At 43.2% G+C, this 12,939-nt stretch overlaps 1 protein-coding gene across 1 annotated transcript; it reads right to left on the reverse strand.

Moving 5' to 3' along the window:
- Positions 1–915: 915 nt before the first annotated feature.
- On the reverse strand, positions 916–9,931 carry LOC137326780 (putative nuclease HARBI1). Its single transcript, XM_067992175.1, has 2 exons — positions 8,974–9,931; positions 916–1,163 (listed from the first exon to the last, which is right to left on the reverse strand). Exons 1-2 carry the CDS (start codon positions 9,929–9,931, stop codon positions 916–918), a joined length of 1,206 nt encoding a protein of 401 aa, XP_067848276.1.
- Positions 9,932–12,939: the final 3,008 nt, after the last annotated feature.

A 12,939-nucleotide genomic window follows, 5' to 3' on the forward strand; every position in this document is an offset into this window, starting at 1 on the left:
CCTGCTGCCTGCTGGGGGACACGCTTTGCCTGTGGCTCTCAAAGTCACAACAGGCCAGAATTTTTTTGCCACAGGATCCTTTCAGGTTACTACAGGGGACTTCAGCCACATATCACAGTCAGAAGTGCACAACTGCATGTGACCGATGCCCTGTTCATCCGGGCAGAGCAGTACACCTCCTGCCCCATTGACCTCAGCAAGAGAAAGCTCAGGGATTTGCTGCAGTGACTGACTTCCCTTGTGTGAGGGCATCATTGATTGCATTTCCACTGATCTGCAGGAGAGCAGACTGCAGAAGATGAGTGAGCCCTTCTCTATCTATTCAATCCACCAATCTCTCCATGGTGGGCCCCAAAGCCTGCATGGCAGCTATTTGAGCTTCCACCAAATCTGTAAAGTGTGCAAGTATGGGGGTGTTAATTGCATAGCCACGGCCTGCTGGCATGAACTGGGCGCAGTGAGCAATCCGTGTGCCAGAACAGGTGAGCCTGAAGCCTGATTAAAATTGGGCCTCGGGGCTCATTTAAATTAGGCTGGTGAGCTGCGGTGCCTGTTGCATGTTGCATGTTCCTAGGCAGTTCGATGCCTGCCTCGCTCATCACTGATGAAGTTTCAAAAGGGGTCCTTTAACAGGCATTAGGCCCCTAATTTACATATTGCAGGAACCTAGTGTTTGTTTTGGGTGTCCGCCTACTAAATTGGTATGTTTTGTGCCCATTTTATGCCTGAAAGACAAGTGCATTGCACACTAATTTCTACCCCATGGACTCCCAGAAATGACACCACATAGCGGACTCCTCCACACTCTCAGCCATGGTGCTGAAACTGCTTGGCAGGCCTCGTATAACTGCTTTTGCGATGCCAGTAGTTTTCCTCTCATGTGCTGGGCCCATGAAGTCCTCAACTCTGTTGTCCTTAACAAGAGCTGGGAGAAGACCTCGCCCTCCGGCAAATTCTCTCATGGATTGTCCCTGCCATCAGTAGCTGCTGCTGCCCACTGGTGCTGGGTACAGACCACTCTAGTTCACTATCTATCCCATGCTGAGTGCCAATGTCTGAGCTGGTGCCTGGGAGGGATAGAGAGCACAACACTGCCTCCCCAGGAGTACTGTCCTCCTCCGAGGTGTCTTCTTGTTCAGGAGTCTCCTGCTGCCGAGAAGGACCTAGAAGAAAGAGAAAAGGGACAAGAGTTAGGTTGGCAGATTGAAGCTGGACATATGCAGCTGAGAGGCTTGAGAAAGCAGCTTGAGGTTGTGCAGGTTGCTGCATATTTGCTGAGGTGAATAAATGGATACAAGTAATATGCAGACACCCTGCTCAGATAAGCCACCAACCACTCCTTCCCTGATACTCATGACTCAGCCTGGGCCAATTATTTCCAGGGCTTCTTGCTCTGCTTGGGTGAGGGTTATAACATCAGGTACTTCTCCCCAGGTCTTGCTTCTCTCCATGACATTATGCTCAGTCTTGTCCTACAGAAAGAGGGAGGGAAAGTTAGTTAGTGTCTGTTGAAAAGGTAAGGGCCAAACCATGTTGGATAGATTCCTGATTAACAAGAGAGTCAAAGGTTATAGTAGGTAGACGGGAAAGTAGGGTTGAGGTCGCAATCAGATCAGCCATGATCTTATCAAATGGCAGAGCAGGCTCGAGGGGCCAAATGGCCTACTCCTGCATTTAATTCTTACGTTTGTATGTTCGTAACCCCTCCCCTTCACACACAATTCGCACCCCAGGTTGAATCGGGTCTTGAGTATTTGCGAACTAATAACATTGTGAGAGATTTAGGAAGATTTAGACAGGCATCTGTCTAAGCACGAATACCTTTTAAAGTAAAAATCTAGCCTTGATTTTTTTTTTCATAGTTCTGCAGACTTGTCATTTTTCAGTAAAAAAGTACTATTATAACTATATTTTATGCCTGTCAAGCTACAGATTGCTTTTTGGAAATAATTTGTGCATATATAATTTGAGTGCACTCATAATGAGTCAAATGTGCAGCAACAGAGCCCAAGTCCTTGACAACTTTCACAACACAACAGCAGCTATGGAATTGCTTGACTGCAAAGTGTACTAGAATTTTAATATCTATGCAAATACTCATTAAAAGTTTAACTAGCCTTTTAGTTTTAGTACACTTATGTGGTTTAATCACAACCTACTCATTTAAAGGATTTTGATGTGGTAATCAATTTCCTACAAGCTCTGTGACAAAGTGGCAAAGCTCTGATAAAATGTAAAATTTGATAAAGAACTAATATTTCTTCAATGATTATATGTATTCAATGTTTTAATTACAGTTAGTGGTACAGTACATTTGTAATGGTTCAGAGAAAAGGTCAAATACAGAAAATTAATTAGTTTTTCAAACAATATTTTTTAATTATGAGTGATCTGCAGCCCATGTTTACACGAGAAGCTCCCAGCTGTCAGGTGTTCATTGTCTGTCACAGAAACTCTCACTAAGCCATGCTGGGCTAAGACCGGATTAGAAATGATGAACCGACATGTTCTGTAAATCTTCTCACTCGTGAGCCTGTAAGGTGGGCCCTGGTACATTTGATTGGCAGCGTGCTCCACTCGGCCAGTTCGCTCTGCTATTGGCTTATTCAACAGGCCTCTGTGGTTGTATTGAATGTCACCTGCTGTGCCCAGCACGTGCCCGACCGTCAATTTCCTCACTCGCCCCTTGTTGTGGTGCAGGTGCTCAAGCTGAGAGGGGAGGCAGACCAGTCATCTGGGTGGCACGTGCAACATTTAGGGCATATGGCACCCTAGTTATGTGTTGAGAAGGATAACTGACGCCAAGCAGAGTCATCACTAACTTTACAACAGATGGGAAGAAGCACTGCATTCAATATTCAGACAGATGTCCCCTCATTCCACCTGTCTTATAACTGGGGCAATGTACAGTCAAAAATGTATGCCTGATAATCATCCAGACAGAGAGCATAATTATAAACAACAGACCAGCAAATCTTTAAGATGCATCTAATCGCTGTATAAATTGTGCTTCTATAGCCGTGTCTGATCCAAATACAGCGATATAGGTGCTATGACTTTACTACAGTTAGAAAAATAGCAGATAATCACTGCTTAAATTGATCACCATTGTATAAGTGACCGTTGAGGCAATATAAATACTATTTTTGAACCACAAAATTCCACAAGGTGATTGTCCTGACGAAGGAAATAGGATTTTATAAATAAATAAAATGAATGTAGACCGAGATTTTTCTTAGGTTAGCAGGTTGTTAAACAATTTTTTTTTCCACAAGAAAACAAATAGCCATAAAGAAAACCTATAATAGAAGACAATGCAAGTAATTAGAAAGTAATGAAATCATAATTTGCTTGTTTAAATAACAGCACTAATAGTTATTATTTTTAAGTATATTATATTATACAAATAAAATACTTATTTTCTTTGGCTATTTAAATATACTTTTTAATATTTGTCTTATCTAGTTAGCTTGAATAGTCACATTTTTTCTCTAAAGTAGTGATATCCCATATTAATAAAATGAACAATATATTTATTAAAATGCATTTAAGAAATCTATAGAGTTATCTTTTTTATACATTTAAAATCTTCTAAACTAAACCTTCAGCATTTTTAATCAAATTTAATAATAAAAACTGTTAAAAATATTGCAAAATATACACTTTAACATGATTTTGTGAAACACTGTGGAGATTTAAAAACTTAGAAAGGCTGGAAGATATAATTTTATAATATTTTACTGACGAACAACAAAATAAAGAATATTGTTACTTTAACATAAATGTGACAGCTGAAAAAAAGACATATGGATGGAATGGGGGTTACTCCCAGCTCAGCAGCACAGAACTCGCAAGGTTAATTACAGATATTAACGCTGCTGTTCTTCACGTTCTCACCATCAAGAAGCTTCAAGCTTCCAAATGACCTGGCTGCAACAATAAGACCCTCTTTAGCCCATTAACTAATTGATAAAATGTGAGTGTTTGGAATGAGTCTAATTAAATCACAGAACTTGCAATTAGTGCCCAATTTGGTAGCTGTTGGTAGATGACAAGGCAAGGCTGGGCCGACTTTGGATGCTGCAGGCATCCTTTATTTTAAAGCAGCAAATTAAAAAAAATTATAATTGAGAAATAGTTTAAGAAAAAAAACATGGAAGTGAAGGCTGTCATGGATGTTTACTCCAGGGGCTTGTAGGACAACAAGAGCCAATAACTAAAGCACACTCATTCTTGTGTGGCACACTAGACAAGAGACGAGAGTCCCAGATGGATTGTCAGAGCTTAGGCCGGGATTATGATGAGACAGTGGGTAATTATTGAGTTGCGGTGCCTGAGCTGTGATTAGTGTCTGCAAGCTTTTCACTTCCTTCAGAGGAAGGATTGTTGCTGCCTGTGTTACCCTGTGTCCCTTACACAGCGCAGAACAACACATTTCAATTTGACAGGATCAGTTCTTCCCTTTGATTACAATCTGTTACCTGTATGGTACTGCAAATTAATCAGTCATCCTTGTATAGCTGCACTTAAATTTTATTGCTAATATCAAATAAATAAATGTGTATATCAGTTTGGCAGCATGTAAGGCAAGAGCATTCATTAAATTCCACCGTACATTTCCTCCATAATAATGAGGTTAGCCCTTTCAGACCTCAATTTCAATTGCCCTGTGCAACATACAAATCAGCTTCATTGTTTTAGACATGAAAATCTGTAAAACTTCTAGGCCAGTGCAGAATATTTCAAATCTTTGATCTGTAGTTGATTGTGAATAATTGTAAAAAAAAACTGGTTTTTAGAATGTTCTTCGACAGGTGTGTTTATCTCAATCTTTCTGTTTCAGGAGTCTGCATTATTCCACACAAACATCTCAGTCTTGCATTGTGCACTAGAAGCTGCAAATTAGTATAATCTGAACAGAGCAGCACAGATAAGCTCTACAAACTGAAAAGTGCATTTCACAGAGAAATTCTGTGAACTCAGTAATGCATTAGTCTGAACATCTCTGTAAATACAAAAGTGAAGGAATATATAGGGGTCAATTAAGTAGAGGAAGATAAAGGATTTACTTTGGGCAAGGACATCTTGTTTTATGCAGTTCAGACCCAGTTGGCCATTTTCAGTCATAATATAGAAGGTGCTTTGAATAGGAAATTCTCGTGCACACTTACCAAAGTTGGAGAAGAGAACAAAACATTTGTGCCAAAGACTTTACAAGAAAAAGTACTTTATAGACTGATTTTTGTATTCCTGGACTCAGTAGCATTGTACATTAATAAAAACCTAAGCAGACCTCACCATAGTGCAACTCTCAAAGTTAACACATCATCATTCTTACATTCACTGTTATTGACTTGTCTAGTTTACAGGACTATGGACTAGCAGGTTTGCTTTATGCAATGACTGAAAGGTACTGTTTTCAACAATTTCAAACTAACTGTTGCATTATCTTGTGATTGTTTTCCAGGCTTGAGCATTCTCTGTTTGAGAGATCAAAAATAAAACTGACGTTTAATTAAAAAGAGAAAAAAATGAAAACACAAGTATGCATTAAACATTTAATTTATGAAAATATTGCATTGATAAAATATTTAATCATAAATGATTATCAACAAAAGAACAATGGGAACTCAACGACTGGGTTCAAACTTTACAACTTATATTTACAGAGCACCTTTAATGTAGCAAAATGTCCCAAAGTGCTTCACTACGGCGTAAGGAAAAAATGGATGCCAATCCAAAGGAGGGGTGACCTAAAGCTTGGTCAAAGAGGTGGGTTTTAAGGAGGGTCTTAAATGAAAAGAGTGAGGTGGAAAGAAGGAAGAATTTAGGGAGGGAATTCCAGAGAGTGGGGCCTATGCAGCTAAAGGCACAGCAGTCAATGGTGGCGCGAAGTGAGGGAGGATGTACAAGATGCTGGACTCAGAGGAATGGAGAGATCAATGGAGGAGGGGACTGTAGGGCTGGAAGAGATAGGGATGGGCAAGGCCATGGTGGGATTTAAACACAAGGATGAGAATTTTAAAATTGAGGCACTGTGGGACCTGGAGTCAGCCAGGAGAGCACTGGAATAGTTAGGTCTGGAGGTGACAAAGGCATGGATGAGGTTTTCAGCAGCAGATGAGCTGAGGAAAGGGTGGAGATTGACAATGTTATGGAGGTGGTAGTACGTGGTCTTTGTGACAGAGAGGATATAGGGGTTGGAAATTCAGCTTGGGGTCAAATAGGACACTGAGATTGCAGACAGTCTAGTTCTGCGGGAGACTGTGGCTGGGTGGGGATGGAGATAGTGGCGAGTTTATGGCGGGGATTGAAGATGATAGTTTTGGTCTTCCTAATGTTTAGCTGAAGGAAATTATGCCTCATCCAAGACTGGATGTTGGACAAGCAGTCTGACTCTGTCGGCCTATGTTTCATGACAGCCTTTACACACTACAACACCACAATGTCCACACACCAGAAGAATACAACACAAATTGGCCTTATAACATTTGGCTCAAACAGCCCCAATAAATCTCTATGACTAACTGCATAAATCTCACATTAACTTCCCATATTTATATTTATTTACAAAAACCTATATATACATTTATATAAACAGATTATCAAATGGGTCCTTCATCACTACATCATTTCACAATCTAAGTGGCATCTTTTATTTCTATTTTTCAATTCTTTTTAATGTATGCTAAATTACACATAAAGTGATAACTATTTCCAAAAACTGCCTTGTCTTACCACAGCACCTGCTGTGTGGTACTGCTGTTCCTCAAATCAAATCTCCCAATAACAGTGACTCATTTTACCTCAACCTCAGAGCCACAATGAGTGTGCTGGGGGAGGGGTGGTGAGAATAGTAAGAAAGCAATTGTTATATAAATAGGCACGTTTCTGAGAAAGGGTAATTCAATCAGAGTTATGGTCACAAACAATTCAAGCTTCTCTCTTCCAGTTTACGATGTAATTTGAGTTCCTAAATTTAATTGCAGGTTTGTAGCACACAGGTAAGTATTATCCCGTGTGTGAATCACTAGTCCTGCCTTTAGATTTGTACCGTCAGTTCTTTAGAAACAAAAAAGTACAACTTAGAAAGTCACCATGCCCGAAAACAGTGCGCAGGAGGCAGGGCGTGTCTGTTCACTGGGTCCCAGGACGATGAGAAATTGGTGCTGGGACCTCATTATAATGATTCAAGTGTGCAGCTAGTGCTACATGCGCTATTCATTGGCTGGGCGCCTGTTTGAGGGAGTGGAAAATTAAGCTTCACTGATGCCATTTAAAGGCTGCCAGCACCTATTAAAGGGGAGGTGCACTCTTGCTGCAGACCACTTGAAAAATGGCTAGAAGCTGTCCAGACAGTGCTCCCAGTTGCTCTGATGCCACTTTAGAGGCTCTGGTCCAGGCAGTGGACAGGAGGAGAGAGATCCTGTTCCCCTAGGGGGCAGAAAGCCCTCCAGGCAACACCTCCACCGCCAATGGGAAGAGGCCGTTGAGGAGATCCGTGGGAGGAGCTTAACTTCCAGGACATGGTTGCAATGCTGAAAGAAATTTAATGATCTCACCAGAGTTGTCAAGGTAACAAGACTGCTCTCTTACTCTCTGCTCACACCTGCAGTCTCACTGATCACAATACTCACCTCCTCCACTAACCTTCACTCTCCTACAATCAACGCACCACACTTCATTCCACATCCTTCTCCTCGCACTCACACACTCACCACAATTGCAACCCTCACTTCCACACACTTCACATCTTACACACTGCATACCAACTATTCTACCATGACAGGCACATTCTCAAAACACATCAAAGACTGCCACTAACACACTCTCTTTGCAGGAGAAGGTTGTGCCCAACTGCACCAGGAGACTGCCACCAGAAGAGGCCGAGCCCGGCTGCATATCCTCTTCCCTGTGGAAGAAAACATGCTGGACATCATGGGCAGGGGATGAGTCATGGCTGTGGTGAGTGGCAATGCAGGAGGAGACATCGTGCATGGATTCTTCACGCCTTATCATCATTTCTATTTCTCTCTACATATTCTGCATGACAAACTACAGCTGCTTTCACCAGCTACTTCTTCCTCGGCTCTGCCTTCACACTAAAAGCTAATCCTTGTCTCTCTCTTTCGTTTCAGGTTCTGAAGATGTGGAGATTCCTTTGCCACTTCGGGAAGAGGGAGCCAGCCTTCCTGAAGATGCAGCATCACTGACCATAGCAATCAGAGATTGGCACCATGCATATTTTTAGAGGCTAGGTTAGAGGAGGGGACGTCACATCATTAATCACCAGCCACAAGTGTGCAGGAGCTAAAGCAGAGAGATAGGATGCCACATGTGTTAGCTCACTGGTGGGCGGATCAGATACTAGCTCTGCTGTAGAGGACTCAGATGCAGACTTCGAGGGCTCAGGTTACCGAAGAAGGCTGATGGGCATATGTCGGGAAATGCTAGGTGCACTGGGCAGCCTGTCAGCAAATGTGAGCACAATGTCGTAGAGCATGGAGGCTGCTCGAGGTCATCCACCACGGCCATCTGAAATGTCCTCAATGGAAGCTCAGCAGCCTTTCACCTCCAACACTGTAGCCACTGGGGAAACACTTTGTAAGAGCAGCGAGATAGGTAAACGAGCACAGAAGACATGCACTAAGGAGTTGCACAAGGGTGATTTTTAATTATTTTTGTTAGCTGTTCGATAATGGAATTGAGCTGTTGGATAAGTTTGTTTTTTGTTCTGGTTTTTGTGTTGGTGTTTATATTTATAGTGAATTGAAGGCGAGACCCATAAGGCTGGACGAAAGGAAGGCAATTGGATGGTGGTAATAAGGATGGTGGTGACAAGGATTGCAGGACTGTTGGTGTATTGGAGGTGGGATGGATGGTTCACGTGAAGTGCTCTTGAATGAACTGCTCTTTGAGAGATCTGGCAGCTAGGGCACTGGTGGTTGGTTGTGCTCCTGCTCCTCCTCCTACTGCTGCACTTCTTGCTGCCCAGGTGGTGGTAAAGGCCATCTCTCATGGTGGCAAAGTTATGCAGCATGCAACAGATGACTACAAATCTGAATACCTGCTCAAGGCTGTATTGCAAAGCTCCTCCCGAAAGGTCCAGGCAGCGGAAGCATTGCTTGAGCACACCGACTGTCTGCTCAATGATGTTTCTGGTGGCAGCACAGCCCTCGTTGTAGGCTAGTTCTGCAGCCATGTCCGGGTTCTTGACAGGCGTCATGATCCAAGATAGGGGATAGCCCTTGTCTCCCAGTAGCCAGCCTGTAACCTGATGGCCTGGTTGAAATAAAGGCAACACAGATGGCTGGTGCAAGATGAATAAATCATGGCTGCTGCCAGGATACCGAGCACAGACCTGCATTACGCGATGCCTATGGTCACAAACAAGGTGGATGTTGAGGGAGTGGAATCCCTTTCTATTGAGAAAGATGCCAGGATGGCGATGGGAAGTACGCAAGGCAATGTGGGTGCAGTCTATGGTGCCTTGCACCCTCAGGAAGCCTGTAATGCAGGCAAAGCCTAGTGCTCTCTCAACCTGCTTCACTCTGTCCATGGGGAAAGAGATGTAGTTGTTCCTCATGGTGTAGGGAGCCTCGGTGACCTTCCTATTACAATGGTGAACAGCAAACTGGGAGATGTCACTGATGTCAACCGATGCAGCCTGGAAGGAGCCTGTTGCATAAAAGTTAAGGGCCACAGTGACCTTGACAGCCACAGGTACTGATGTCCATGCCCTGGTTCGAGGTTCAAGTTGTGGCTGCAGCAGGTGACATAGCTCGTTGACAGCCTCCTTGGTGGAGTGAAGGCACTTGAGACATTGCTCCTCTGACCCACTGTGGATATGGTCTTCTGTGTAGTGCCCTCCTCCTCCCTCTTCTCCCAGGTGCTTCTGCTCTCTCCTGTCTTCTTGGCTGCTCCCCCTCATCCTCCAGCCGCAAAGGCAGACCTACCAGACCACCCATGACTGCAGTAAAACTGTTTTGAAAGTAGCCAAAAACAGTGCATCAAAAACTTCTCAGAATTCAGAAATCAGTTGTAGGATTGAAAAAAGGCCAAAAAAGACCCTGAAGTTAACCAGCAGCCTCAATTGACAAACCAGTAACTAACCTGTATGTAGTGGATGAAACCTTTGAATAGTGCTGCTTGGCTATCAATTTCTGCTCCACGATTTTGCGGTGTCGTGTGTCTCGAAGGCCGCCTTGGAGAACGCTTACCCGAAGACCGGTGGCTGAATGTCCTTGACTGCTGATTGAAGCATCGTTAATAAGCAGCGCAGTCTGAACCAGTAAGTTAGAATAGTGAATTCAATGCCAAATCAGGTACAGAAAGAGTAATAAGCGTAGAACCCTTAAATATTTTAATTCCCATTTTGAATACATCCATCACGCTCCTTAAATGCTTACAGAGGAGGCCAATCCAATATGTTGGGCAGCGCACTTCTGGCGCAGGATGGGCACGAGCGTGTGCCTGCCAAATTGGACGAATAGGCACCTGTTTTATGCCTATAAAATGGGAGCGATGCCAACAAAATTCTCGACCACGGCCTCTAAATACTTTTTCTAATTTGTGGTCTTGTATTTCAGATACGCTGTTCTCTTTTTAAAAAAAAACACTTCATGCAACCCAGGACTCATGTTCACTTCACCAAAGATGCTCACAACAAGAAAACAAACTTATCCTGGCGTTTCTATAATGATACACGATGGGCCAGAATTTACTGTAGCCGGCGAACAAACTGTGCCCGCCATTAGTTAGACTTGCCCGTGCCCATTTAATTTCCATGAGCTTTTGCATGGCAAGTTGCTGTAAGTGAGAGATCCAAACAGTGCGGTGCCTTCTACAGGGCATCTGGGACTTGTGTGAACGGGGCAAGAAATGGTGTATCTCCTTAGTCAATCAGATTGATGTGGAGATGCCGGTGATGGACTGGGTTTGACAAATGTAAAGAATCTTACAACACCAGGTTATAGTCCAACAATTTTATTTGAAAATCGCAAGCTTTCGGAGGCTTTCTCCTTCGTCAGGTGAATGTGGGAATCCTTGAACGTTTCGCATTTATATTCAGAGAACAATACCTGGTGATTACAGATAATCTTTCCAACTGCCCGTTGTCAAGGCAATCAAAGTGTTCAGACAGAGAGGTGTTACCTACAGGACCACCGAATATACAAACGGCCAGAACACAAAACAGAGAGAGAGAGGGAGAAACATCCAAAAGAGAAAGACAGAGAATGACCCGTTGTATTAAAAACAGATAACTTTTATTCGCTGGTGGGGTTACGTGTAGCGTGACATGAACCCAAGATCCTGGTTGAGGCCGTCCTCATGGGTGCGGAACTTGGCTATCAATTTCTGCTCGACGATTTTGCGTTGTCGTGTGTCTCGAAGGCCGCCTTGGAGAACGCTTACCCGAAGACCGGTGGCTGAATGTCCTTGACTGCTGATTGAAGCATCATTAATAAGCAGCGCAGTCTGAACCAGTAAGTTAGAATAGTGAATTCAATGCCAAATCAGGTACAGAAAGAATAATAAAGAGAGGGAAAGAAAGGTTGGATTAAGAGAGAGAGAAAAAAAAAAGACAGAAAGAAAAAGTAAAAAAAAAAATTTAAATTAAAAAAAAATCTCCAACAGCAATTAAAAGCAGAAGGAATGAGACTCTACACTTGTAAATGTTAATTTTCAGTGCCAGAGAGGTTGTTTGGCAGTAATCAAGGCTTATCACACCATTAAAAAGGGTACTTAGACTGAAATGGACAAGCCCTAACTTTCTGTGGTGAGTTTAGTTCGTATCATAAGAACATAAGAACATAAGAAATTGGAGCAGGAGTAGGCCAATCGGCCCCTCGAGCCTGCTCCGCCATTCAATAAGATCATGGCTGATCTGATCCCAACCACAAATCTAAAGAACACAAGAAGTCGGAGCAGGACCCGGCCACATAGCCCCTGGGCCCTCTCCGCCACCCACAGGGCATTGACCGATCCGAACTCAGCTTCATGTCCAATTTCCTGCCCGCTCCCCATAACCCCTAATTCCCTTTACTTCTAGGAAACTGTCTATTTCTGTTTTAAATTTATCTAATGATGTAGCTTCCACAGCTTCCTGGGGCAGCAAATTCCACAGACCTACCACCCTCTGAGTGAAGAAGTTTCTCCTCATCTCAGTTTTGAAAGAGCAGCCCCTTATTCTAAGATTATGCCCCCTAGTTCTAGTTTCACCCATCTTTGGGAACATCCTTACTGCATCCACCCGATCAAGACCCTTCACAATCTTATATGTTTCAATAAGATCGCCTCTCATTCTTCTGAACTCCAATGAGTAGAGTCCCAATCTACTCAACCTCTCCTCATATGTCCGCCCCCTCATCCCCGGGATTAACCGAGTGAACCTTCTTTGTACTGCCTCGAGAGCAAGTATGTCTTTTCTTAAGTATGGAGACCAAAACTGTATGCAGTATTCCAGGTGCGGTCTCACCAATACCTTATATAACTGCAGCAATACCTCCTTGTTTTTATATTCTATCCCCCTAGCAATAAAAGCCAACATTCCGTTGGCTTTCTTGATCACCTGCTGCACCTGCATACCAACTTTTTGATTTTCTTGCACTAGGACCCCCAGATCCCTTTGTACTGCAGTACTTTCCAGTCTCTCGCCATTAAGAAAATAACTTGCTCTCTGATTTTTCCTGCCAAAGTGCATAACCTCACATTTTCCAATATTATATTGCATCTGCCAAATCTCCGCCCACTCACCCAGCCTGTCTATATCCCCTTGCAGGTTTTTTATGTCCTCCTCACTCTCTACTTTCCCTCCCATCTTTGTATCATCTGCAAATTTTGATATGTTGCACTCGGTCCCCTCCTCCAAATCGTTAATATAGATTGTAAAGAGTTGGGGACCCAGCACCGACCCCTGTGGAACACCACTGGTTACTG

The sequence above is a fragment of the Heptranchias perlo genome, chromosome 10 (genome assembly GCF_035084215.1).
Source record: "Heptranchias perlo isolate sHepPer1 chromosome 10, sHepPer1.hap1, whole genome shotgun sequence".
Taxonomy (NCBI): Eukaryota; Metazoa; Chordata; class Chondrichthyes; order Hexanchiformes; family Hexanchidae; genus Heptranchias; species Heptranchias perlo.